Source organism: Orbicella franksi, chromosome 3 (assembly GCF_964199315.1).
Source record: "Orbicella franksi chromosome 3, jaOrbFran1.1, whole genome shotgun sequence".
In the NCBI taxonomy this organism is placed as follows: domain Eukaryota; kingdom Metazoa; phylum Cnidaria; class Anthozoa; order Scleractinia; family Merulinidae; genus Orbicella; species Orbicella franksi.
In genome coordinates this window covers 20,320,001-20,345,089 of record NC_138147.1, presented here as the reverse complement: position 1 = coordinate 20,345,089, position 25,089 = coordinate 20,320,001, and the positions used below count along the sequence as shown (strand labels likewise).

The window sequence follows — 25,089 nt, the reverse complement described above, 5'->3', positions numbered from 1 at the left end:
ACTCATGTGCTAAAAGCCATTCATGTAATTCTAACTCTAGAGAAACATGGATAAATATTAGCATAATAATTTGTTGATGTAAATATGATCACACAAGCATCAATGACACCATCACATCCGGATCTCTAGAACACCCGAATGGAATAAAGGTTACTTATGGAAACTCTTTGTGAACGGCATTTTAGTTTTTAGTTGTTGTAGTAGTTACTGTCATTTGTTTGACATTGCGAGTCATTTTGTAAAAGAAATTCAGATCCTGACCTCTAGCACTTTTGAAAAGCATTTTGTCTTATCTAAAGTATACAAAGGATCATTTTGGCTTTGCATTATGTTGTAAAAAAATGGATGCTAGTTTTTATGCTTGACACTTTCACCAAGTAAGTTATTATTATATGAGCGTGTTCACCACAATAAACAGTGCCATTCTTGATACCTGCCTTTAAAAAAAAGTTTACATTACAAAACATGCTACAGTGGTATCCCGCCTAACAGCCACCTCGTTAATGCTCAGTCAGTCATTTTCTTATTAAAGAACCCCTTTAATACAGCCATCCTGTTGATACAGCAAGATTTTTGTGGCCCGTTGGTGACTGGTTAACAGGGTTCCACTGTATGTGTAAGTAGGTACTCACAGATTCTTTTTTTAATACTCACAGATCTGTCCTGTGGTTTGGAAAGGTCAAAATTCCTTGGGAGAAGCCCAGCGACATAACACATGTTGAAATACTCATGTGCATCAGACAGACAGCTGATTCCCTCTTTACTCATGTTAGCAAGAATCTATAATAGAATTGCATTCTTCATTATATCAACGATGTCATTTCATGTAAATTCTTCACTTCTCAAAAAATAATAAAACTACATCTCTTTCCAGGCTCAATTTCAACTGCTCCCCTTCTAGCAATTTTATGTGAATGTACCACAGCAATTGGCACCTGTGAAATCTTTCTGTACATACGTTTCGTGGTGAAATGAGGAAGTATTTTGAGAAGGTTTTGCAAAAGATTTTAAAGGGCAAGTGAAATCTGGAAATACTTGCCCTAACAACAAATTCTTGATCAATAACAATTCCCTAAAACATTAGCAGGCGTATATTAACGTTAAAAGCCAACGTTTTGGCATCATTGTGACAACCATTCTCAAGGCAAAGTGAATAAATAATGCGAAGATTTGAGTTCTATAGTCTCTAAAAAATAGCATAACAACAAAGGATCACAAGTTCTTCAAGTGAATACCTTTGCCCGAATTGAGTCCGTTTGCATGTTTAGGGATGGTTTACGTTTTTTATAAAAAGCATCTCCTTAATTAGGCAATCAAATTTGTTAGACCATTTAGTAAACACGTGAAATTGTTCTGAAAGACAAAGAGGTAAGTTCGAGTTATGTTCGCTCAAATAATGTTTACAACTTGACGACGATTTTTGTTTGTGTCCATCAATGCATTCGTGGAGGTGGCCACGAGTGTAACCAATATACCCTGCATCACACAGGTTACATTGAAATTTATAAACTACTGGTAGGCATTGTTGGTTAACAGTGGCTGGCTTGACTTCTCGAACTTTAAGGTCTTCATTGAGTTTTCTGCTGATGAACACGGGTTGAATTGTGGTCTTGATTTGATGTGGTCCTGTGTGATGTAGGATGTGTTGGTTATACTTGCGGTCAACTCCACAAATGCGTTGATGGACACAAACAAAAAATCATCGTCAATTTGTAAACATTATTTGAGCAAACATAATTCAAATGTACCTCCGTCAGAACAATTTCACGTGCTTACTAAATGTTCTAACAAATTTGATTGCCTAATTAAGGATGGTGCCTACTTTTGCTAGTGCGCACACGTTCTGCACATCACGCAAGGCATGGTTTAAGCGCCACGCGCGCACTGGGTTAACATGACACAATCAACTACGCTACCAAGTGCACGACTAAGTTGAAAGCAAAATTTTCCTACTGTGACCAAATCAAGTTTAATGAACCTGTACTTAAACCAGGAACACCAGAACAGCAGCATATCGCAAACCACTATCTGTTAACATCTTCCAGCTGAAAAACTAGTTGTTATCTGTCGAAAATTGTACTGAAATCCAACTGTAAACATGTAACTGCAGATGGCGTAGTGCGCACGCAAAACAAGTGTGAGATACGCAAATGTTTTACTTACGGGGGTGGTGACAGGAAAAAATGTAACGGGCACCGTAAAAAGTTTAAAAAATGTGTGGTTACCCCTATATTTTATGTTATGAAGTGGAAGTGGCAAGCGTATTCAGCATGTGATTAGTTTCTGGTTGTGAGCAAAAGATATTTAGACAGAGGAAGGCTGTCAGAGATGCTAAAAGTGCTGTTGCAACGATTTTGTTATTAAAAACATACCAAAAATGGTTTTTATGTTACCATTTACCATGTAGTTTTCAGATCTTTATAAATGTGTTTGCTTTTCTGTATGTAAAGGCGCATTCTAAAGAAAGTCGTGAAGAAATATCCTCTCCTTCTTTTTTTTAGAAAAATGCTGATGTCAGCATTTTTGTTGAGATTCAAGGCTAATTATTTTGGAAAAATGAGTGGCTACCCTATTTTTTCTTTGAGGATTCCGATAGCCCTTGCAAAGATCTACGTTTTCCGCAAGGTCCTAACCTGGCAAAAAAACCTTTGTATTTAGTAGGTACTGTCCTTAAGGAGATGCTTTTTATAAGAAAAGTTAAACCATCCCTAAACGTGCAAACAGACTCGATTCACGCAAAGGTATTCACATTGTTATTAATCCTTTGTTATTATGCTAATTTGTAGAGACTGTATAGAAATCAAATCTTCGCATTATTTATTCACTTTGCCTTGAGAATGGTGTCACGATGATGCCGAAACGTCAGCTTTCAATGTTAATACTCGCCTGCTAATGACAAATTAACAACAAAAACTAATATGGATCCCAGATACAATTTACTTTCTTTCTTTTTTGATGCGTATGTACTGTGTATGCTTGAATCCATTCAGCTTGATTGCCTTAATTTGCCCTTTGTAGATGTGATAATTCAGCATATATCTGTTCAAAGACTACTCTGGTACCCAGGGTCCTCCAGTCACCTCTTAAGCATGCATGGAAGACAGATCAGCATTCACGTAGATAAGCTGAAATGTTTCTCAGATGAAACTAAATCCAACTCCTATCCACACAGTGTATGCTCAACTAAGCCCATGGCTTGAGTGAGTCGCACCTTATAAATAATATGTTTGTTACAAGACCATTTCTGACCCACATGTTTTATACAACAATTTATGGTTTGGCTGAGTCCAGCTAGCTTAGTTATGCTCATGTATAAATGGCCCTAATGCCTTACCTGACGCTGGACTCCTAGGAATTTTGAATGCACTAGTCCGGTCTCCATCAAGCAACAAGTACCTAAAATAAAAATATGACAATTGCTTCTAAATGTGTTGCCCAATAGCCTGTGTCATTAAAACATTAATAGTATGGTGTTTTCTTTTCACTTCTTTACAATGAGTTAAATAGAATAAAATCTGTTATCCCAGAATTCATTATTAATAACCAGACTGGTTTCCCGAAAGGAAGATTTATTGGAGAAAATACTGGATTGACACATAACAATATTGATTGCGCTTCAGAAAAAATTCAGGCATATTGCTTTTTAAAGATTTTGAGAAAGCCTATGACTCACTTGAATGGCCATTTGTTGGTGTTGATGGCCATTAGTGGAACTGAGTTTGATTCTGAGTTCCATTGTTTGTTTTGGTTTCTTTTAAATCGTTTTCTTTTATTGTTTCACTCTTTTTGATGAAATACATGTACTTATAATTTCAGGTTTGGAATTGATAATAACACAGTTTTTTTTTTTTTTTGTTATGTGACCTTTCTGTTTCTTCCTCAAATCACATCCAATGGCTTAATTCCTAAAACTAGCCTCAATTTTTCTGAAGATCTTTCACAGCTAAATATATTTGTGGTCCAAACACCAATGAAAGGCTGTGAGAACTCAATCTAGTGGCACTGAGTTGCATAAAGCAGACTAGCTTTCATCTTCAAGTGACAAGAAAACATGTTAAGCAAACTTTCCCAGTTTCAACTAGTTAGGCAACGAGAAGTTTACTAGGTAGAAAGGCTCAAATCAGAATGAGTAAATTAATTACAGCAGTAGAGTCATGTAGTGTCAATAAAGATCCCCCTTTGTTCTTGTACTTCATGTAGTGTGTACAGCAAGTCATTTGAGATTTTAATAAAACAAACAAAGTAAAAATAAGGAACAATTCACTTGGTTTTTCTTGTCTTTTTTAAAGACTGCTGTGTAGCCAGATATCAATAAAATAACTCATATTTTAATGAGAATAACCCGTAAGCCACATATGTACCCAATGTGCACCAATGTTTTTTAATTTTTGAGAATTGAGAATTAGGGTCAATGCAATATTATTTCCTTCTTTTTGTCCTGTACATTTTCTTTTTTTGTTGTTTAAAAAATTTTTGGTCATTAAAATTGCATGTAAGGTTAGTATAACTGTAAATAATGTTAAATATTGTTCAAAATGTGTGATATAGTAAATATAGAAAAATTTGTTTAATTAGTATTGTACAGTACCGGTCAAATGTAAGTTGACAGTCTCGACTCGAAACTCGATCCTCAATCCTTGATACTTTCAAGAATCGACAGGCGAGTTTTAAGGCTCGAGTTTTGAGTTTTGAGTATCGAGTTTCAAGTTTTGAGACGCTCAAAGAATTTTTTGAGAAAGCGATTTATATCTCGAATTTGTAACAATAGAAATAAACAATACCGCGTGTTGTGCGGCTTCCTTTATTCGTGCAAGAGTACATGTATTTCATATTAACATCCAAATCATTAGTCTGGAGTTGAAGTCTTGAATCGCAATTATATTGCATTCATTGCATAGAAAAAACAACACGCGTACGAATCAACCAAATTTAGAGAATGCAGCCTGCGAGCGTGAAATGATATTTCTAGCTCTTTCTGGTTCCAGCGAGCTCAAATTTCAACTTGCTTGCCGTATGCAAATTTCTAAGTGTTACTGCGATTGTACTGCAAATGATTTTCTAGCCAAATATCGTATTTAAAAAAATACTTATCAAGACACCGTGCGTGTAACATCACCTGCGTTAGTGGACAGCTTTTCGGCTCTTGTTTGCATTGACAGCAGTGATTTTTTGAATTTGCATAATGTTCTTTTTCATGATTTTCACCGATTATGTTTGTGTGCAACTGGATGAAACTGCGAAACTTGCATGACAGCATTAAATTACTCATGTCATGTGAACTTCTGTTACATTAAGGCATGTTTAACATAACAACTTGGTTTAAACTACAAACAAAACTTCCTGTGCCTTCGTAAAAAACCTAGACGGATCCCAGACAAAAAGACTGTGTTGACTCTTGCAGGCTGGCCAATCAGAATCGTTGCTTCCCATGGCTAGTAAAATTATAGGTTAAATGAAGCAGAAAGGTTTTCCACTGATTTTTTTTTTATTTAACAGCTTCAACAGTTGATATATCTTAATTTTTGTGACATTATTATAGGTAATCGCACAATTGATCTTACATGACTTGTAACTTCAGCAGAAGATAAGATCTTTCAATTTTGACATGCATTTTCTTGTCTGCAGGAAACAACCTGCTTCGAGAGTTTCTCACTTCTATCGAGCCGTAAAAACAAACCCAGTGTCGAATTGAAAACTGACCGGAAAAGTTCCCGTGAAATCTTCAGCAAATGGATTAAAGATAGCTCTGAATCGAAAGAAATGTGTTCATACCAAGCATCAAAACAAACAACCGATTGGAAGCTGACGATATCGAGTCGTGTACATGCCTCAAGAGTTATCGTTTCTGATTTCTATCGAGCCCTTCGTACAGTTGATTTAAACAAAACTCAGCGTCGTCTTCAGAACTGTTACTCTGTTGTTACTCTGAATTGAACAATAATTAACTCCAGATCAAAAGAACTGCAACTGCGGGACTAAACAATCGATTTAACTAAGCCAACCGGCTTACAAATGAAGAGTCGCCTACTGCCTCTGGAGTCGACTCGAAAATTTCCGTCTCCAAAAGTAAACCAGCAAGATTGACACATACAGGAAAAATCAATCACGTGATAAATTCTTTGTCACTTTGACTCGAAACTCGAACGACTCGACTCAAAACTCAAACGACTTGACTCGAAACTCAAAGGACTCGACTTGAGACTCGATACTCGAAGTTTTCAAGTTTCGAGGATCGAGGATCGAGTCGAGTCATTCGAGTTTCGAGTGACTGTCAACTTACATTTGACGGGTACTGTACATTAAAGTAAGCTATCCTCTTTCAGTAATGTATGTAACCCATGGTATTGAACTAGGACCTTTGCTTTTTCTTTCTTGCATTAATGATTTACCTTGTACTCTAATGTGTTTGCCACTGTCGTGTGACCTAACACTTTGTGTAAGCTACACAAGAACATGCTCACGACCCCACAACACTCTATGATGACCATGACTGCTTTACAACAAATTCTACAATCATGCAGAAATCTAATACTCACCAAACTTGAGAGAAGCTGGCCACAGGTGCTGCTCTAGTGTTGATCCAGCACTTGATACAAAGTTGCAAACAGACTTTTCATCTACAAACACATCCTAAAAAACAAAAACAAAAGTATATATAGATTTAGCCAAGCCTAAAAGCGGAGCTCCTGGGCTGGGTTGTTCAAAGCCTGATTAAGCTATTCGGGAATAAATGAGAATTTTGATTTGTGTTTCTTTAACTTTGCAGGAAGTTTTTCGATTTATATTGTTTGAATAATCTCAAACTACACAAGAAATAAGCACTGAAAAACATTTTTATACAAGAAATATTTATACTCGGTTAACTTTTAATCCTGGGTTAGTGCTAACGGGCTTCCGACCAAAATGGCCCTGATTAAAGTAGGTCAACCTGACTTGAGCCCGCAATCCAATCAAAAAACCACTGCATGTACTTGGTCAGTGGTCAACTTCAAAAAAAGCACATGACCTTGATGAGCTCTAAACTTGAGCCTACCATAACTGAAAATAATGTGCTCTGAGTGCTCAGAAGCTGCCAGCATTGTACTGAAAGGTCCACATTGAAATAGCCAAAAAGATAAAACAACAAACTATGCATGCATATTTCAGGAAACTAGTCCATTGGGACATGTTACTGTATTCACATTCTCAACTCCTACAAGTAAACAAATATTCAAATATTTGACCTTTAGAACTACATGAACATGAATATGCATGAATACGTGTACTTCATGAACAGGACGTGTACACCTGAAAAACACGCTGCTTTGAACCTCCTTAACTCATTAATGTAAGGCATACATTATAGCTCATCTTGGGTTCTTTCAAAGATCATTTTGCCATTTTGTGACAAAGGTTTATTCATCCCTCAGAGCCATCAAATCTTCTAAGTTTGGAAGATACAAAAACAGCCTCCAGCTTCCACCTCTGTCTGAGTTGCAAGAGTGAAGGCACTTGTAGGTTTTGTGTCCTTAATTACTAATTCTACTGTGAATAACCTACCACAATCCCATCAGGGGATGCAGCATCTAAAATGTCCGCCAGTGAAAAGAAAGCAAAGAATGGACATGTAGGATCCTTACTACCAAACATAGCATCCCTAACCACATACAGAAAAGAAAGTGTGGTTAGACTTGAAGAAATGCAATGTTGCAACGATGTACAGTATAATTTATTTTTAACAGGAGTTAGTAAAAAATATATAATGAACATATATGTAACTTACAAAGAAATTGCAACTTTGTGTTGACACTGAAGCCAGTTTGCTCACCTGATAGATGGAGGCATTTGTGAATGGTACCAGCAATTGATATCAAAGATTCCTAAATGGCATGTGGGCCTGGAATGCAGATCATGTGCTGGAGCCTCCCACACACACATAGCTAAAGTAAGATCTCGCACATAATCAACTGCAACAAAGACACTCATAGTAATTAAGCCACATTCTGTATAGAAGGTTTTGATTTAAATAAAAATCTGTATTAATGAGCCAAAAGGGATGAAGTACTTCTATGAGAATCTGCTTACTTTAACCGAATCTCTGAAAAGTTCACCTCTCATGTTTAAAAATAAAAGTTGCTCTCTGTTTTTCAGGATTCTTAATTAATAATATTGTTTTGTTTTAGAACAGATATTTCAGTAATGCTGACTGGCTTTCTTCATACTCCTCATATACATCTCCATATTCTATTCTTGAGTAGTACTGGTACATGTGTGTGGATGACAGCTACAATGTCAACCAAGACACGGTGCAAAGAAAGAGAAACTCAAAAAGATAATCTAGATCACCTCAATATTACTGAGCCAGGAGTAAATGTGTTCACAAAAGAGGATGAAGAAGGAGATGTTGTAGCATGTATTGGATTTGAAATAGACTCAAAGTGCACCATAATCTGGAAGAAAACTTGTACAAACAAAATAATGTGACACAAATGAGCAACTACCCAGACAGAATGAAGAGGGCCCTTAAAAAATGATTTGCCGAAGGAGTAAGAGCTCTGTAAAAAAAAAAAAAAGACACCCGGCAGAAGAACTACACAACATCGAAGATGTGTGTGAAGCAAATGGATACCCCTGGGAGATGATGAGAACATCTATGGAACAAAGACAACATCAGTGGAACAAAAATGTACAGATAGTGAGGAACAAGATAAATAACAGAGTCGTGGGGCTGAGACCGTATCATAACTGACAGAGTTATCTGCAGTGAGTAGTTTAGGGAAATTGCTGAGCCACACTCACTCCTTCTGTGTGGCTTTCAGACCTGGAAGGAAGTTGAAATGACTTAAGTCACTTGTCACGAACCACTTAGTGACAGACAAAAATGTGCTGTATACAAGATTCCATACGGTCAAAGTGCTCTGCATGCTAGGAAGACATGGCACCTTTTCTAGACAAGAAAGAAAGAGCATGCGGACAAAGTCAGCCAAGAGTCATGGAAACCAATCCTACATGTAAATCATGAGATATAGAAATCAATCCTCAGCCATAAGATATAAAATCAATCCTCAACCATGAGACATGGAAACCCATCCTAAACCATGAGACATGGAAACCCATCCTACACCATGAGACATGGAAACCCATCCTACACCATGAGACATGGAAACCCATCCTACACCATGAGACATGGAAACCCATCCTAAACCATGAAAAATGGAAACCCATCCTAAAACTTGAGAAAGAATCCTGAAAAAAGAGAGCAAAGTCCTATTAATTTGTGCTTATATTGCTGGGATAAAAAAACTACTTTCAAAACAAGTCTACATGTACTTTTAAAACAGGTCTACTTTCAAAACAAATCTCAAACTCAAATTGCTCATGAAAATTTTTCCTTCCCTTGCAGATTCAAGAAATTAGGTATATTTCCATGGTACATGTACTGGTTAAAGTGTAACTAAAGAACTGATCACTTACTCTCAACAATAGAACCTTCATCCATTCTTGGACTATCAAATGAGTTTCCACCTTTTTCTACATCAGAAGAAATGACTATGAGTGCCATTTTATCTACCTTTCTACTGGAAACATTAACCACACAAACTCCCTGCAAGTAGAGTATCCTTTGACTTTCCTTGAAAAAATGAGAAGAATCTCCACTTGCATACATATTTAAGTACCAAATTGGCCAAATTAATACTTTGATGTTTCCTAGTCCTTTCCTTCTCCCTTTCTTTTCATATTCAAATCACCAAAAACATCTGTGTAGGACTTTACAGGGATGTTTGACATGATTTATTCAACTTCTGAGTATTAGCAGTAGTAGACTAGTCTTACTGATAGGTAAGATTTGCAACAAGAAATTAAGATTTTTACATGTGCTATGCTTTTGTATACTACGCAGCTAGATTCGGAATTAGTGCTCAGTAAAATATAGCCTTTTGTCTTAATTATCCCCTTTCATCCAGGAGGTCACTTAATGAAAAATACACTGCTTTTGCAAAGTCAATGAGTGCTTCAAATTAAATAACTTCTGAATAAAAGGACAAACTTTTCACTAAAAGGTTTTACCAGTTTTGCCTGTAAAGACTCAAATGTCCTGAAAGCATGGAAAATATGAGCAGACATAGTGCAGTGGCAAATTACATTTAAACTTTGCTTCTCCAAAAAAAAAAAAGAAAGAAAGAAGGGAAATAAGGAGCAGACAAATTTGAGGATCCAAAAGTGTCTTCAGGAACGGTTTCCTACAAGCCAGGATCAGAAAAATGCAATCACCCCATTTTACACTGCTGCTGCAGGAACATGACACATGTGACAAAATTGGTGTTTACAGTAAAGAACCACAATAAACAATAAAGAACAACATATAAGTAGTTGGTCCATACACAACCCGAACCATGAGCAAAGTACTGTATTTCTCCCTGCATGCAGCCTTCCCACTTAGTTATTAAGCTCACAGCATTGATTATGAGTTCCACTGGCTCTTTTGATGTTAAAGCTGAACTAGAGAGTCTAAGTGCTTACCTAACGTGTAGCAGCAAATAATTTTACTTCCAACAGAGGTAGCATCAGCAAGATGATGAGCATCAGCAGTGAGTTGATGTTCAAACCTACGACCAACACCACTAAGGTCCTGATGAAAAAATTACAGCTTCTTTAGAAAAATGATTTTAAAGGGGAGGGACAGGAGAAAACAGTAAGCTCAAAGAGTGATGGGAGGGGGAGGATGCCTGCATGGATGCCATTGTTTTTGCCATTCTCCCCCCTAATTAAGTATGCAATTCAACTCAGAACACTGAAAACACTGAAAAAATAACATCTCTCACCCTAAACTGGTCCATGTTTCTACTATACAACCTGTATGTGACTTGTCAACTACACAAGCCAATAGACATCCACTGAAGACAGAGTCCTTTTGCAGTAAATAATTTACAGAGAAACTTCTATTTCTGACACTTGGCATTGATGCACACACAATCTCGAATTTGCCTATTTCAACATCATCCAATCTTTCCAGCTTTTCTGCCAAATTACAGGCAGACAAATTCATGGCCTCAACTTCAACAAATCTGGTTGTTTACAATGCTGGTTAGTGGCATTCGTCGTTGTGGCTATCCCTGGTTTAGGTCGGGGACAATAGTCTTTGTATTGATCAGTGGTGTGTCTGCAGGTGGCTTTTGAGTCCAATTTTTGCCCCAACGGTTCTACCCCATTGTGGACAACTTGTACCGGGCAGAAGAGCAGGCCATGGTTGTTGTTGCCGCTCTTTCCTAGGCCTTCATTTTCCTCCAACTCTTGACATCTCACTTCGAAAGTTGCAGTTCCTTCGCTGATAGTGGTTCTCCAGAGAGGCCTGTCCTTTGCTCTCTCCTCCCAAAGAGTGACATCGATGCTGCACTTCTTGAAGTTTACTTTCAGCACACCTTTGAAGCACTTCTTCTGGCCCCCTCTTAAACACTTGCCTTCTATCTGTTCCGAGTAGATCTGCTTACTAACTCAACAGCTGTGAAGGTGGACAAATTTTTAGCTTGCAGGTAGGTTCTTCGTGCAACCAAAATTAGCAGCTATGATACCAAGCTCTTTCCATTGTCTGTTGGCACAATGGCTAGCAGTTTTTTCCATTCAAACAGTTGTCTGATTGCTTTGTTCTGCACCACTTTTAGATCATACTTACAAACTGTTTTTCTTCCAATTAAAGGAGTGTTTCTTGAAGGAGTTGCTCAAGAGCATCATCTCGTGATTCATCTGAACATAATTGAGTGAGGTGAGCCAAAGCACTTGGATGACATATCAATGACTAATCAGAGCAATGGTTCACTTACTTAACAATTAATTCTCACCCATCAGGAATTTTATGTTCATCTGCAGGCACTTCCCCCCCTACCAACCCCTACAATTGTGCTTCACACATACATTTTTTTCCCTCACCTTCCCCTCTAAATAACTGCCACACAGGCTATCACAAATAGAATTGTTTGAGAAACAAACCCACCTTATAGATAACCCCATAACCTGTAAGTACATCTCTTGATGCAAACACCAGTTGGTATAGAGTGAGGGTGGCAGGTGTCTCTGGACAATTCTCAAGAACAAGAGGGCCTCTGGCCACCCACAAATAGCTGCAATAACGTGGATCATTCTCTGGCTCCTGTTGACAATAACAACATCTCTAAGAACAATATTAATTCAATCATCATGATATGAACTTGCCCTTCTGGGTTAGTATTTTTAGACTTACAAGCCCATTGCTTTACATCAAAAATGTAAGAGAGTTAGTGTAAAGTAATGAAAGCCCATTGCGAACCAGTGAAAACAGTGTATTGAACCAATTCCAACAGAACTGAGATCAATACAGAGCCCAAATCATAGGAATTGTGTTGTCTTTGCTCTCTCGCATACACTGTAAATGGAAGAAATAGTCAACAAAATGCACTTTTTTGAGCCAAAACAAATTGGGACAGTTATATAAATTATACGCTTTTAATTTATTATAAGGCATAATAAGTTATCAGAACTTAAAAATGTGCAGTCTACTCCTGATAACTCAAACATTCCAGGGAAATTAAAAAAGGTTCAAGTTATCAAGAGTTCGAGTTATCAGGAGTTCAAGCTATTGGGAGTTGAGAACAAATGACCAGAAATAAGGAAAAGATGGTGTTCACTGTATTTCTTTTCACAGTGTACACTTCAATCAAATTTAACTATAGAGAAGTCAAGTGAAAATGGGACAATACATTTCTAAATTACTATATAAATCAGAAGGTATAAACGTAATGGGAAACAAAAGAAAGCAAAGCAAAGCAGCAGGAGAAGTCAAGGTACTGTGAACCTTGCAGGTTTCAAAGAGAGCAGCATCCGGCTACTGTTACAGAGTTCATGTGATCTACTCAGTTTGAGAAATAGTTTCAAAGTTTTGGACTACAGTTAACACTTAATGACTGGTCCCGAGGGGAAAAAGAAAGCAAAAACACAATTGGAGAAGAGAGAAGGAAATGAAAGGAACACATTATAATGCATGAACACGTCATAATAAAGTAGCACACACAGAACTGTGAACCATTCGATAGCCAGTAATTTCAGTTGGCTTTTTAAACTGACAAAGACTGAAGTTATTCGGTCAAGACATCTTTGTATAAGTAGCTATAAATGTTTTAACATTTAGTAGAGTCAGCGTCAAACACAACTTCAATTGTATACTGCTAATGTCCATCCCTGACTGCAATGTTAGCATTTTTACGTTATAATATTACAATATCATATTAAGCTTACATGTACTCAGTGGAATGGATCTTGGCTGGTAAGATTAAATTTATAAACAAAGTGATGTTCTCCATAACGGTCTTAAAATAAATGCAAAACTACCTCTTCTCGAATGTTTTTTAACTATACATAGTCAACTTTTGAACTCCTTCTTCCTCACAGTGGATGCCATGCAAACTGATTGCTAGGATGAAAACCAACAACTGTAGCTGGTTCACCCAGACTCGGCCACTTGTCTACCATCTTAATTCCATCCTAGATTGCCTTGCACATCCGTGTGATGCACTTCGCGATAGATACAAGATGGCAGACTGGTGACATGAAACAACATCTTAGTTTCATATATAATCGGAGTGGTAATCAAAGGAATGGATCTACTTGTCGAGAAGTAGAAAAGAAAAAAAATTATTAAACGAATTGTGATCAGCAAGGCTGAAGATGTCAGTGGCAAATGGTTGTTCGGTTCCATCATCTCTGAATCATGGCAACAACACAGTACTAGAAATGATCGTTACCATGAAATCCTAGGGCTTGTGCTCAGTGGCAGTAAACATTGACATTAATCAAGGCCTCATTGTTATAATAATTATTTAAAGTGGCTCAAAACAGTTTTCTGTCTTTTTTAAGATGGGATTGAATTGAGGTGCGATTTTTCAGGCTTGGAACTGTACTGTTTTGAATGGCTGTGCTAAGTTTTACTCGGGCTTCTGTAGGAAAGCCCGAGTCTTAAAATGCTAGCTTTTTGGTTACCAAAAGGGGGGTCATCGTCCCAGGCGTTCCATGCGTAGACCATGGAAACTGGGGACAAGAAACGCGACATAGCTCGCTCTTTGTGACAGAATGCGGTGTTTTGCGAAGAAAGTTTTGTTAAGAATCGCGCCTTATACATTCATCTCACATACAAAGATGTCGATCGTTTTCAGAAAGGGTCAGTCCACGAATTATATTGCTTGAAAGCCAGCCAGGTAAGCAAAGTTCACACTCGAAATGTTCTCATGAGATAACAACTGAGCCAATTGCGGTATGAGTTAAATCTACGAAAACACTGGCAAAAAATAGGCAGTCAATGACGGTATGTGGCTACTACTGTTATTATTTAGGACACTGTTAGTAGTAAAACAAATCATATTGCAATAAAACAAGCTAAATACGAAAACTTTTTTGGACTCGTAGCTCATTAAAAACATGCAACTTGTTTCTTGTACCGCGCAAAATATGTCGATCTCCAAAGTTGTAAAGATAAGACTTTCGGTAACTTGAATTAAATATCTTACCTTCAAGTTAGTTGGCTTTCTAGTAGGGTGCAGGAAAAAAAAGATAACACGTGAATTTGGAGGCATATTGTGTGGGAGGTGAACCTTCGATTATGCGGGGCATTGTGCCGGATTATTGACGAACCAATGTTCTTGCCAAGTCCTAAGGAAAATCTGCATTGATGATAGTTTAGCCAGTTATTTCACTAGTAGTTCAAATATATTTAGCAGTCTTAGCAATCGACAATTCTGTGTCTGACTGCAAAAGAAAATCATGTTGCTTGACATGAACTAGACGAGCATGAAACCAAAATAAATAGCAAAACAGAATGCCGCATCTTCCCTTATAAATGAGAGTCCTTTTTAAAAATACTCCTGCCTTGATTCAATAAAAATATGTAGCTTGAATATTTCGTCATAAACTGTGTTAAGGGTCGCAAATTCTTGGAAAATGGTTTAAACTCACAACTTGCGATAGGATGAGGAGGATACTCAACGAAGCAACTTGAATAGTAAATATCCAAGCAGAACTCTTGTGCTAAAATATCCTGATTATTTAATTTGCTTTTATTGTGTCCAACACACGTTTTCGTAAAGTACGATTTGATACTGTGGTTTGAAGCCAGAGCAAACGCTGTTAGAACATCTAGTTTTAAGGTAACTCTCGACTGTACTGTTCATTGTGTCTAAGTCATAAATAAAGGTTGTACTGTTCAGCAACAAACTTGACCCACTTTTTACCATCAGCTACATCTATTTAAAAAGCTAAGGCAGTGACCCCATGTTTTTTTTCTAACAATCTTTTTGTTAGCCATGGAAGAAGAAACAGGGAAAATTATAAAAAATTCTGTGGAGTATATTTTGCTTAAATTTTAAAAAAATGGAAATTTCTAAGTTGGAGGAATTCCACTCCACAAATTTTTACACAATTTCGCACATGCATTCCGCTTTTGCCGTTGACTACTTTTTTGGATGGTTTGTGAACAGTTTCACTGTCTTTGGTCCTGTCTTTGGTACCTGGAAAAATAGGGTCACCTGATCAGTTTTTGAGATATAAGCTTCATCTACGAGCAAATTAAAATCCCTACTCTGCAAAATCGCCCCTTGCGCATCCGTGAAGGTGGTCCGCTGATCAGTTAAGCCCACAATTCCATGTGAATTAATGCGAATACCTGTGAATAGTGTTTTCCTTTTCACTGTTGTCTTTAGCAGCATAAGCAACACAAGAAGAGTACCATAAATACCCAAAGGTGAGACTGACCCAGTAAAAAGAACAAAAAAAACCTGAAGAGTAGTTTTTTTCCTGTTGTTTTTTAGATTGATACATCAAATTTTCATTTACGTTCCAGCACAGCGGTTTAAAAGAATGTTTTTTCCTCTGAAATTGCCTGAGGGATGGATGTTTCAAAGTTTAAAGTAAGTAATATCCCAAACAGCTCACTAAACTTGGCGGAAAACAAAGTTTTACGAAGCGGGCCTCACACCACCATGTTTGTTGTGAGTTTTGCAAACTTTAAATCTTACATGCTATCTTGGGACCCCTCGAGTGATCACACGATGCCTTGTGCTGAAGTGTGCATTAGAGCCCAGACTTCTCGTGGTAAAAATATTACAGTTTTGAGCCACCTTAAAGTAAGTACTCTATCTGAAAAGAATTTTAACCTCCCAATTTAAGTCTAATACTACAATTTCAATGTTACATCACAAACTAATTCTAACAGCTTTACACTGGAATCACTACTGATGTAAAGAATCCAGACAGTCACCTGATACATGAAGTGTGTGACTGCTGAATAATACTGGCCAATCTGACTGCTGTAGCTAATAAACAGAAGAGTTCACAATGTCAGTTGATAAAAATTACACAGCATTAATTAGAAGTCAAGTAGTTGAAAAAATATGATCTCTTTCCATGACATCAGTAAACGTGAAGGTACACTATAAAAGGGACTAAGCTCCTCCCACTGTCAACACCAATCTCTTTGCATTTTATTTTTGCATGAAGAAGTCTAAACTCTGTAAAGCTTGATTTTTGTGGCAGTAGCATATTAAACTGAAAACAAATTAACATAGTTAACAGGCTACCCTGAAGCAAATTTCTTAAAATACTAAATTCTTAAATTATTGAATTTCTATCATGACATATGAACCATACATGTATGTGAAACACAACAACACTGCCCTCCATTCTGTCAGTGTGGAGGTACAGACATCCAGACATTTCAATATCTCCATAAGGCATGATATGAATGACTGCCTCGTACCTTAGCAGCAAAAAGACTAGAAGCATTCACTGCTTTGTCAGTCCTGTGTCCAACCAGGCATTAACATCATAATTTCCCAAACAATTTAACCCAAACAACAACTTGTGATTTGACCCAGTCCCTTTAAATAATGCCTAGTTTGTTGTTAATTTTACAGTATGACTGTCTGTGTTCAGTAGATAAAAAGGCTTACATAAGAGTGAGAGTCTCCATATTCCACATCTGAAAGCAACCAAAGTTGAACCCTACGAGCAAAGAGCTTGTTTGCCTCACATACTTGATAGCCGTCACAAACACATCACCTGTGCAAAACAATAAATCTCATTCCAGATAACATTTATTTAATTAACAAGCTGCAAAACTGGTGACATCAGCAAAGTTTAATTCTTTTAACTTACCTGAGGAAAAACTCTTCAACTCAGTAAAATCAGATTTCACATATGAAAACCTTCCAAAAACATGGCAAAAACCTGAAAACAAAACAGTAACAGAGAGTTGAATTCCCTGCAATGTACAGTAGGTCAAAGGCAAATTCTAATGACTTCTATTGTTCTCTGTTGGGACAAAATATACTAAATGCTCAGACTTGTTAATGTTGACTGTTTTGCATTTCATATACTGATGTTTCAAGAGGTTGTATTCAGCTGAAGTTTTCATATTCAATGTACCTTTCAAACATGAACCTGACTGCCACTTACTATTGTGTAACATTATTTCTTTTGTTTTTGTTTTTAATCATTGGGCAAACAACACAAATTTACAAGTTTGGTCTGCATTGGTTCGTTATGAATGATGAATTATTAACCAGGGATCAAGGTCAATCAAAAAATGAAGAAATATTTTGAATGAATAATGTAAAGTATTTTAACATACTTCCTATCTCTATCCCTAAATGGGTTCCATTTGTCCTCGCAGTATTTCTAAGTTGTGCCATCTCATGTGATAAAGGATTCACCACTTCAATGGAGCTTGTGTGCCACTCATCAAACTCTTCACCTTCATCATCAAGACGAAGATCAACCAAGTAACAGTGTCCCTGCTCTGTACCAATAGCCACAATACCAAACAACAATTTTAACTGAGGACTGGAACAACAATGTACAATAATACTATTAACAATTTACATTATCAACACATGAGAAGATCATTTTTCTGTCATTAAACTAGGCCAGTAAACAAGGTTCAAGATGGAGAATTTGGAATTATTATTCCAAGTATGCCTGTGTGAAAAATAATCTTCTCACATATTTACCAGGCATAAAATCCACCATATTGTTTATTACAATTACATCAACTTATACATTACTGTGCCTTTCTTACACTACATGTACATGAAAACAAATTGGTTATCAGTGAAAGATAAGTTTACCACTGTATCTCTTTTTTAATTACAAATAGAGACTTGATCCACATAATTTGCATTTCTCAAGAACTACTGGAGCTGCCAATGGCCAATTTATTTATTTTTATGACTACAACTACCATGACTCAAGGGTCAAAATGTCCCCAGACTGTTTACCTGTGTCTAGTGACAGGCAAAACATCCAACTTGAACACTATTATTTTAATATTTATTTTCACCTTTTAAAACTCAACTGAGGTTGTACAATCATTAGTAATAAATTGATAGAAAGCAATGACATTTTGTTGTCAATTTATTGTCTCAGCCTGTTTAGGCCTTTGGTTTGGCCCATAGGTACCCAATAGTCTCCTGGGTTTCTAGAATCATTCCACCATATTTCAATGGCAGGCTCAGGGTTAAAGTTCTTTACAGTGACCCTGCTAAGGGCAACATGCATGAGGTCATTAAGTGACTCCTCTGTGAGTAAGAACAGAACATTTTTCCATCCTCTAATGACAAACACAGGCACCCATCTTTCCATTTCTCACTGAACTTGAATACTCATACAGTATTATGTTTCATCATCGGTGTTTCAAAATTCTTTTCTACGTGTCCTTCAACTTCCACTTCTTTAGCGCACTGATTACACATTAGAAAACGATCCATATCATGAACTGAAATACTAAACTCATTCACACTGGATGGGCGCAGAAACACGGAAGAAAAATGCAAGTCACATTTTCTGTCTTTATCATGCACACTGCACAGATTGGATCATTTTGCTTTTGTTGAGTAGAGTCTGGTAACTACCGGTACCATGTGAGAAGTTCTGCACTAGTGGGCACGACTGCGGGTGGAAAACGGATGAAAATATTATTCAAATTGATAAATTCTGAATTACTAAGGATTTTCTTTCCTGTCACCAGCGACAGGCATAAATATTTTCAAACCTGTCACTTCCTAAAATTACCTGAACTCGACAGGTAGACAGGCCACATTTTGACTTCTGATGATTCCCTGCAGGCACATCACAAAGAGAGAGTTGGCCATTTGGACTAAATTAGCAGCAAATTATTTTACAAGAGGCCAATTATTTCTTGAGAAAGTTTATCGCAGGTAAGTTAACTTTTCAAGCTTTGAATTTTCAAAACTAATTAAAAAGCCTTCATTATGACAACACAAACCAAAAGAGGATTATAACTTGAGTGCATTTACATGACCAGGCTGGTAAACTGCGCAGTACCAAATATCTCTTGAGTTGGCTGAAGAGACCACAATGGAAATTTGATACAATTTGTCACTGAGATTTAAATTAAGAATTTTGAAATTTAAAAGCCAGATTACCAGAAGTAATCAGCACTTTATGGGGACAAAATTATTCTACAACTGGTCTGTTTCCAACTTTCAAAGGTCATCAGCTGTCATGTAGAGGCCACATGCACAGAGCATGTTCCTCTATTGTCTCCACACATCATGTTAGCTGTGGTGACACTGAAACAGTTTTAAAGTACAGAAAATTTATGCAAGGAACATGATTATTGATGGCAACACAAAGACGTTCTCTCCAATTTCTCCTTTTGGGGAGGGTGGCTGTAACGTGGGCTACTGAGGAGTCTGTGTTACCCTATTACGTAAATAGTCAAACCTGTATTAAGCGGATGCTAGACACCAACTTGAGTCCCTAAATTTTCTTCCCACATTTACTGTAAAATAAACCTACATTCAGCAGACACCTCTGTTAAGCGGATGTGGACACCAATATTAAGCTATTTTGGTGCACAAAACCTGCATAAGTGGACACTTCAAGGGCCTTTTACTTCTAAAGATTCAGCTGAGACTCCTTTAACATTGCTCAGCGATGTCATTTTAAAGCTAATTGATTATTCCAGATTGATTCATTGATTGACTGGACATTGTACTATGAGCAGTCTTAGCTAGTCTTTGATCTTAAACAGTGTTACAAAAGGGTTAATAGTTAACTATTATTGCACAACATATTAGAACCTGTTTTGAGCAGACACCCTGTATTAAGCAGACACTAGTGAGGGTCCCAAGGGTGTCCACTTAATACAGGTTTAAGTGTACAGTATACTATATTAGCAACACCAGCCAAAACTTCTCATAATTGCTGTTCTAAGGATGTCCACTTTATAGCGGGGGCTCAGTATACATTATATTCATGGCATATTCATACACTTCACTTGTCATACTATAACTTTCCTGGGAACATATCAACTCTTGCTCTTGTATCACAGACAGCACAGCTTGACAAAATTAGCCTATTTTTCAAGTTTGTTTGTTGCAATCTATCTTAATCTTGTTAGTGGTAACTATTCCTGTTCATTTTCATCTTTTTATTATTTGTGTGGTGTTTTTCTACCTTAGAAAAATACTATCGAAGTAATCTTATACATCAGAAAATGACAGCAAATACTGTGAAATCCTTATAGTTCCATTCATAGTTTTGTAATCCCAGGTGTCCAATTGACGGAAATTGAAGGCTGTGGTCTAAGAAAAATTTTGAGGAGCCCAAAGGTTCCTAACCATGAAATCCTGGGCTACCAGCACTTCAGCTTATGGGGGGTGATCCCTTATGAGAAGTAATTATATAAAACCATATATTTGGGTCAAAATTTTGCCTCATTAGCATATAGTAACTGCAGAGACTTACCCAATGTTTTAAATGTTTTACCAGTATTCAAGTGAAAAAAATGCAGTATTAGCCATTGAGAAATTTCCATCTCTTGTTCTACCCAGAAAAGCAATAATGTTACAACACCTTATTATCCAATTTCTGCTCAATAATCCAGGGTTTGACACTAACTTTTCAACTTACTTGCCTACTGGCTAGTAACAACCAGTCTACTGCCTAGACATTGGCTAGTTCCAATAGTACCAGAATTATTAGCTACAAGACTTGAAAGTATGATTGCCGAAATTTTCCACTTTGGTGCTGGAGGTTTTAAATTTACTCCTTCTTCAGTGGGTTGTTTCTTTTCAGAACTCTAGTCTTTGCCTTTTTCTTTTTTACCAAGAGTAAGAAACCCTCTTATATCCATTATGGAATCTTGAGAAAAACAAAACAAAGAGATTTTGCATCTGAAACTGTTTGACACGTAGTCAGCACACCTTGTGTCACGCTTGACTGGTAACATTAAAAACAGTGGACCAATTTATCATCTCAACGAATTGTGCCAGTTTTAATTTTGTTCAATGGCCTAGCGTTTTCCATCAAATCTCCCAGGCCAACAGATCACAAAGAAAAATCCAGTGATTTTCCCAAACAGACTTTCAGGACTCTTTTTTGTTTGAGACTTCTTGGAAAAATATTGAGACCCCAAGACGTCATTGTAAAAACTCTTGAGACTTCTTCACAGACAGGCAGCGTAGAAATGTTTCAAAACCAAAACAACTATCTGAACAATACTGCAAACTGTCATTGGCAAAATTCAACTGCTAAAAATGGCTGATTTAAATGTTGAAGGCATAAATCTTTCTTGCCTAATTATTTCTGTAGTGGTAAGTTTTGTTAGTGTGCATACGATGACAAATCATCCTTGTGTTGTTATGCTAAATGAAATGTTATCCCTTTACAGTTCTGCGTGATTTTGTGCATGATTTTATTGGGAAGCTCATGTTTTGTTCTACTATTTTTGTAAAAAAGAACAATGATGTGTGCTGGCAGAGAATGCTGTCTTTATATCAAATATTTCTTTCAACATAATAACATGTTTAGTTACCCATTTACATACCACACAGTGAAAAGTAAACAAACTTAAATTTGCATACATGCTGAACAGCACGTGCCTGGTAACATGATATGTCTGCAATGAAATTCCAAGAAAAGTGTTCGCATTCCTCTTCCTTGAGGAAGACAGAAACTAGTTCGACCAATTTCATTTTGTTTACTAGCCAAAGGGGCTAGTGGAAATCAAAAACCTACTAGCCAAAACTAAATTTCTACTAGTCTGTAGTCTTTGTCCACCATGTGTAATTTCTACATTTTTCTTTGAGACACCGCTGACAAGTATTTAATTTTGTTATCATCTTATATGAAGCGGTAGGCGCCAACTAGGAAAATCAAGGTACTAACCGACTGCTGGCGCATCCTTGATGGACTTAGCGGGCAGCAATAATTTTGAGGGTTTTGGGTTTTTTTCCACAATCCGCAAATAAAAGTTCCCACAAAAATTTTCTTCAAAAATGTTTACTCCACTGACAAAATTACCACATACAGTCAACCCTCCCATAAGGGACCACCCAAAATGTCAAGCCTTGGTGATCACTTACATGTACAGGACGTGGTCCCTTACGAGAGCTTAGACCATATTGGGTGAAAATTTTGCCTCATTAGCATATGGTAACTGCAGAGACTTACCCCATGTTTTAAATGTTTTATTCATATAACAAGTCAATTTCAAGAAAAAGAGGTATTTCCCCTTGAGAAATTTCCATCTCTTGTACTATCCAAATGCGATAATGACAAAACATTATTATCCAATTTCTGCTCTATTATCTGTCTGATCCTTAAAGTGGTCGCTTATGGGAGGTTAAAAACAAAAGAAAATTTCAAACTTTTAGCTCTAAAAGTGGTCGCAGTCGCTTACGAGAGGTGGTCGCTTACAAGAGGTTCCAAATATAGTGATTTGACATGGAAACTTTTGGTATTTTGGAAACCTGGTCACTGAGGAGAGGTGGTTGCTTACAAGAGGTGGTTGCAACTGGAGGTTCGACTGTAGTAATTTTTAAAAGACAAATAAAAAGAGAGAAGTATAACTACTTAATAATCAAGAGTGAGGTTGTTATGGGAAAATCTCAAACTGAGGCCTTGCCATATTACAGTAGGCTGAGGTTTGAGATTTTCCCGTAACAACCGAACGGTCGAGGTTATTAAGTTGTTTATTATATGGCTCATGAATAAAGAAAAAAATCATTCGACCGGAAGTCATCAATAATTGATCTGGTGATGCACACATTTACTGATTTATTCATCGTCTCAAACCCAGGGCAAAACTACACAGTCAGTGAACTTCACCACTGTATTACGTATTACGTTAAAAACACTCATTTCTTTATGGGAAAAGTGACTGTCACAGCCTCAAAAAGGTATTTTAGTATCGTGGTACCACAAGTTGATGGGGAAGTTTTTCCGACTTTTGTGGCGAAATGTCAATGCATATAGAAAAGACAGAAAGTGCCTCAAAATTGTCCAAAGCAACGGTCTTTTGGTGAAAGAAAATACTAATGCTTCAGAATGCATTGCTCAAAATAAGCTTAACTCGATCTATGCATTCGCTTTCGACAACATATCTTTGCCTTCTTCATTCTGGGATTAATGGATGAATTTTTCAAGCCTTGTGAACGTCTGCAGTTATCAGAAACACTGCTACCGACAGAAACCATCTGATAGTTTACATCTGATGATCCTGGAAACTGATTTACACTTGCTTGTGTTAATGCAAGGGAATCTATTTGATGAGAACTTTGACGGAGTTCAATACTTCGGTAATTGTTGTGACTAAGATGATAACTTATAAGTTTCTTCGTGGTCTTCTGCTCAGGATGCACGACAGACCTGCCGATGGTGTTTTTCACTTAGCGATTTTAGCTTTACTTAAGACTCAGCAAACTTTGATTGTTTTTCACTAGTGCTCGCCAAGGTTACCGGCTGGTAAGTCTCCTATATGAATTTTATTAAGGAAATATCTCTAAACTGTTAGCTTCCATTCTCTTACTGATTTTAATCGGCTTTCATCACTTTAATGCACTTGACTTTTCAGAGCTGGGCTCTTCCTAATTTGCATAATCCGTAATCGGCCCATGGGAATTACAGCTGCATAATGACTGCTCATATCTCGCTCTTAGCCAATCAGAGCACGCATTGTATCGGCTGCAAGCCAAAGCCATATAATAAGATGTCTTATTCCCATGTAAAAGTTCAAAGCATATATACCTCCAAAGAATGATACCAGTTGGGCCATCAGTTGTTATTAGCAATCGATCATCAAAACTCAGGTAAATCATCTTCATTGATTGGTCATTGATTATCAATAGAGTGGTTTTCAATCAAGTCATAAAAGTAATCAGGCAATTATCTTGGTGTTGGTTTTTGTTTGAGATTGGCTGAGAAGTCTAGTTGGTAAGTAATTGGTTTGGTTTTGGTTTTAGGACACTCAATTGAAAACCACTCTATTAATCAATTGGTATTTACGAAATAGAAAACATGTACCATGTTTCTATCAAGTTATAGAAACACGAGTGGAAGTTTAGGAGAAAAAGAAATGCTGTGGGAACACGAGCCACAGGCGAGTGTTTCCACAGCTTTTTTGAGTTCTCCCAAACTTTCAGAAGTGTTTCTATTAAACAATTAGATTATGAGCTGGAGATTTCTATCACGATAGTTGACAAGGGTGCAGCCTGAGTCAACTATCACGCATAGGAATCGAGAGTGAATAATCTAATTGTTTTAGTATAAATCTACAAGTCACTCAAAACTTTCATCTAAATCCTCTTCACAGACACTTCGAAAACACAAACAAGTGGTCCCCAGCGCATGCTGCTATGCTACTATCTATCACAGAAAAGAACGCAAATAGAATCACAGAATGGCATTCGTGATAGAAAGCTAGTAGATTTATACTAAACTCGATAGCAACACAGAGGACATGTTTTCTATTTCTTTTCGAAAACACCGCAACAAAAAAAGGAAAAAAAGCTTGTTAACTTTGATTATCAAAGTGTAAATTCCCGCATCATCCTTATGTGAACAGCTCATGCTAGTTCTGTGTTTCCATCAAGTTATAGAAACACGATTTTTAACAAATCAGTACGCGTATTTTCTTCGGACTGTTTTCTAATGATTGATATCAATTACCATTGATTATCGATTTCATTGATTGGACACCTCAGGTTGTAATGAATCATGAACCCCATGATGAAGATCTTTACTTTTTCACAACTGATTAGGCATTCATTCATCAACAGATGCACAGGG

The 25,089-nt window shown here is 37.0% G+C and overlaps 1 protein-coding gene across 6 annotated transcripts in view; it reads right to left on the bottom strand.

Moving 5' to 3' along the window:
- Window positions 1–25,089, bottom strand: part of LOC145482567 (protein ELYS-like) — a 67,939-nt gene that overhangs the window by 39,740 nt on the left and 3,110 nt on the right. For all 6 annotated transcript variants that reach the window (XM_081461156.1, XM_081461159.1, XM_081461161.1 and 3 more), the window contains 12 exons: window positions 17,627–17,838; window positions 17,152–17,223; window positions 16,947–17,055; window positions 16,256–16,310; window positions 11,969–12,124; window positions 10,501–10,609; window positions 9,454–9,510; window positions 7,808–7,946; window positions 7,540–7,636; window positions 6,537–6,630; window positions 3,335–3,396; window positions 655–780 (listed from right to left, as the gene is read on the bottom strand). In XM_081461156.1, the coding sequence (XP_081317282.1) occupies window positions 655–780; window positions 3,335–3,396; window positions 6,537–6,630; window positions 7,540–7,636; window positions 7,808–7,946; window positions 9,454–9,510; window positions 10,501–10,609; window positions 11,969–12,124; window positions 16,256–16,310; window positions 16,947–17,055; window positions 17,152–17,223; window positions 17,627–17,838 (1,288 nt within the window). The remainder of the gene's footprint in view (window positions 1–654; window positions 781–3,334; window positions 3,397–6,536; window positions 6,631–7,539; window positions 7,637–7,807; window positions 7,947–9,453; window positions 9,511–10,500; window positions 10,610–11,968; window positions 12,125–16,255; window positions 16,311–16,946; window positions 17,056–17,151; window positions 17,224–17,626; window positions 17,839–25,089) is intronic.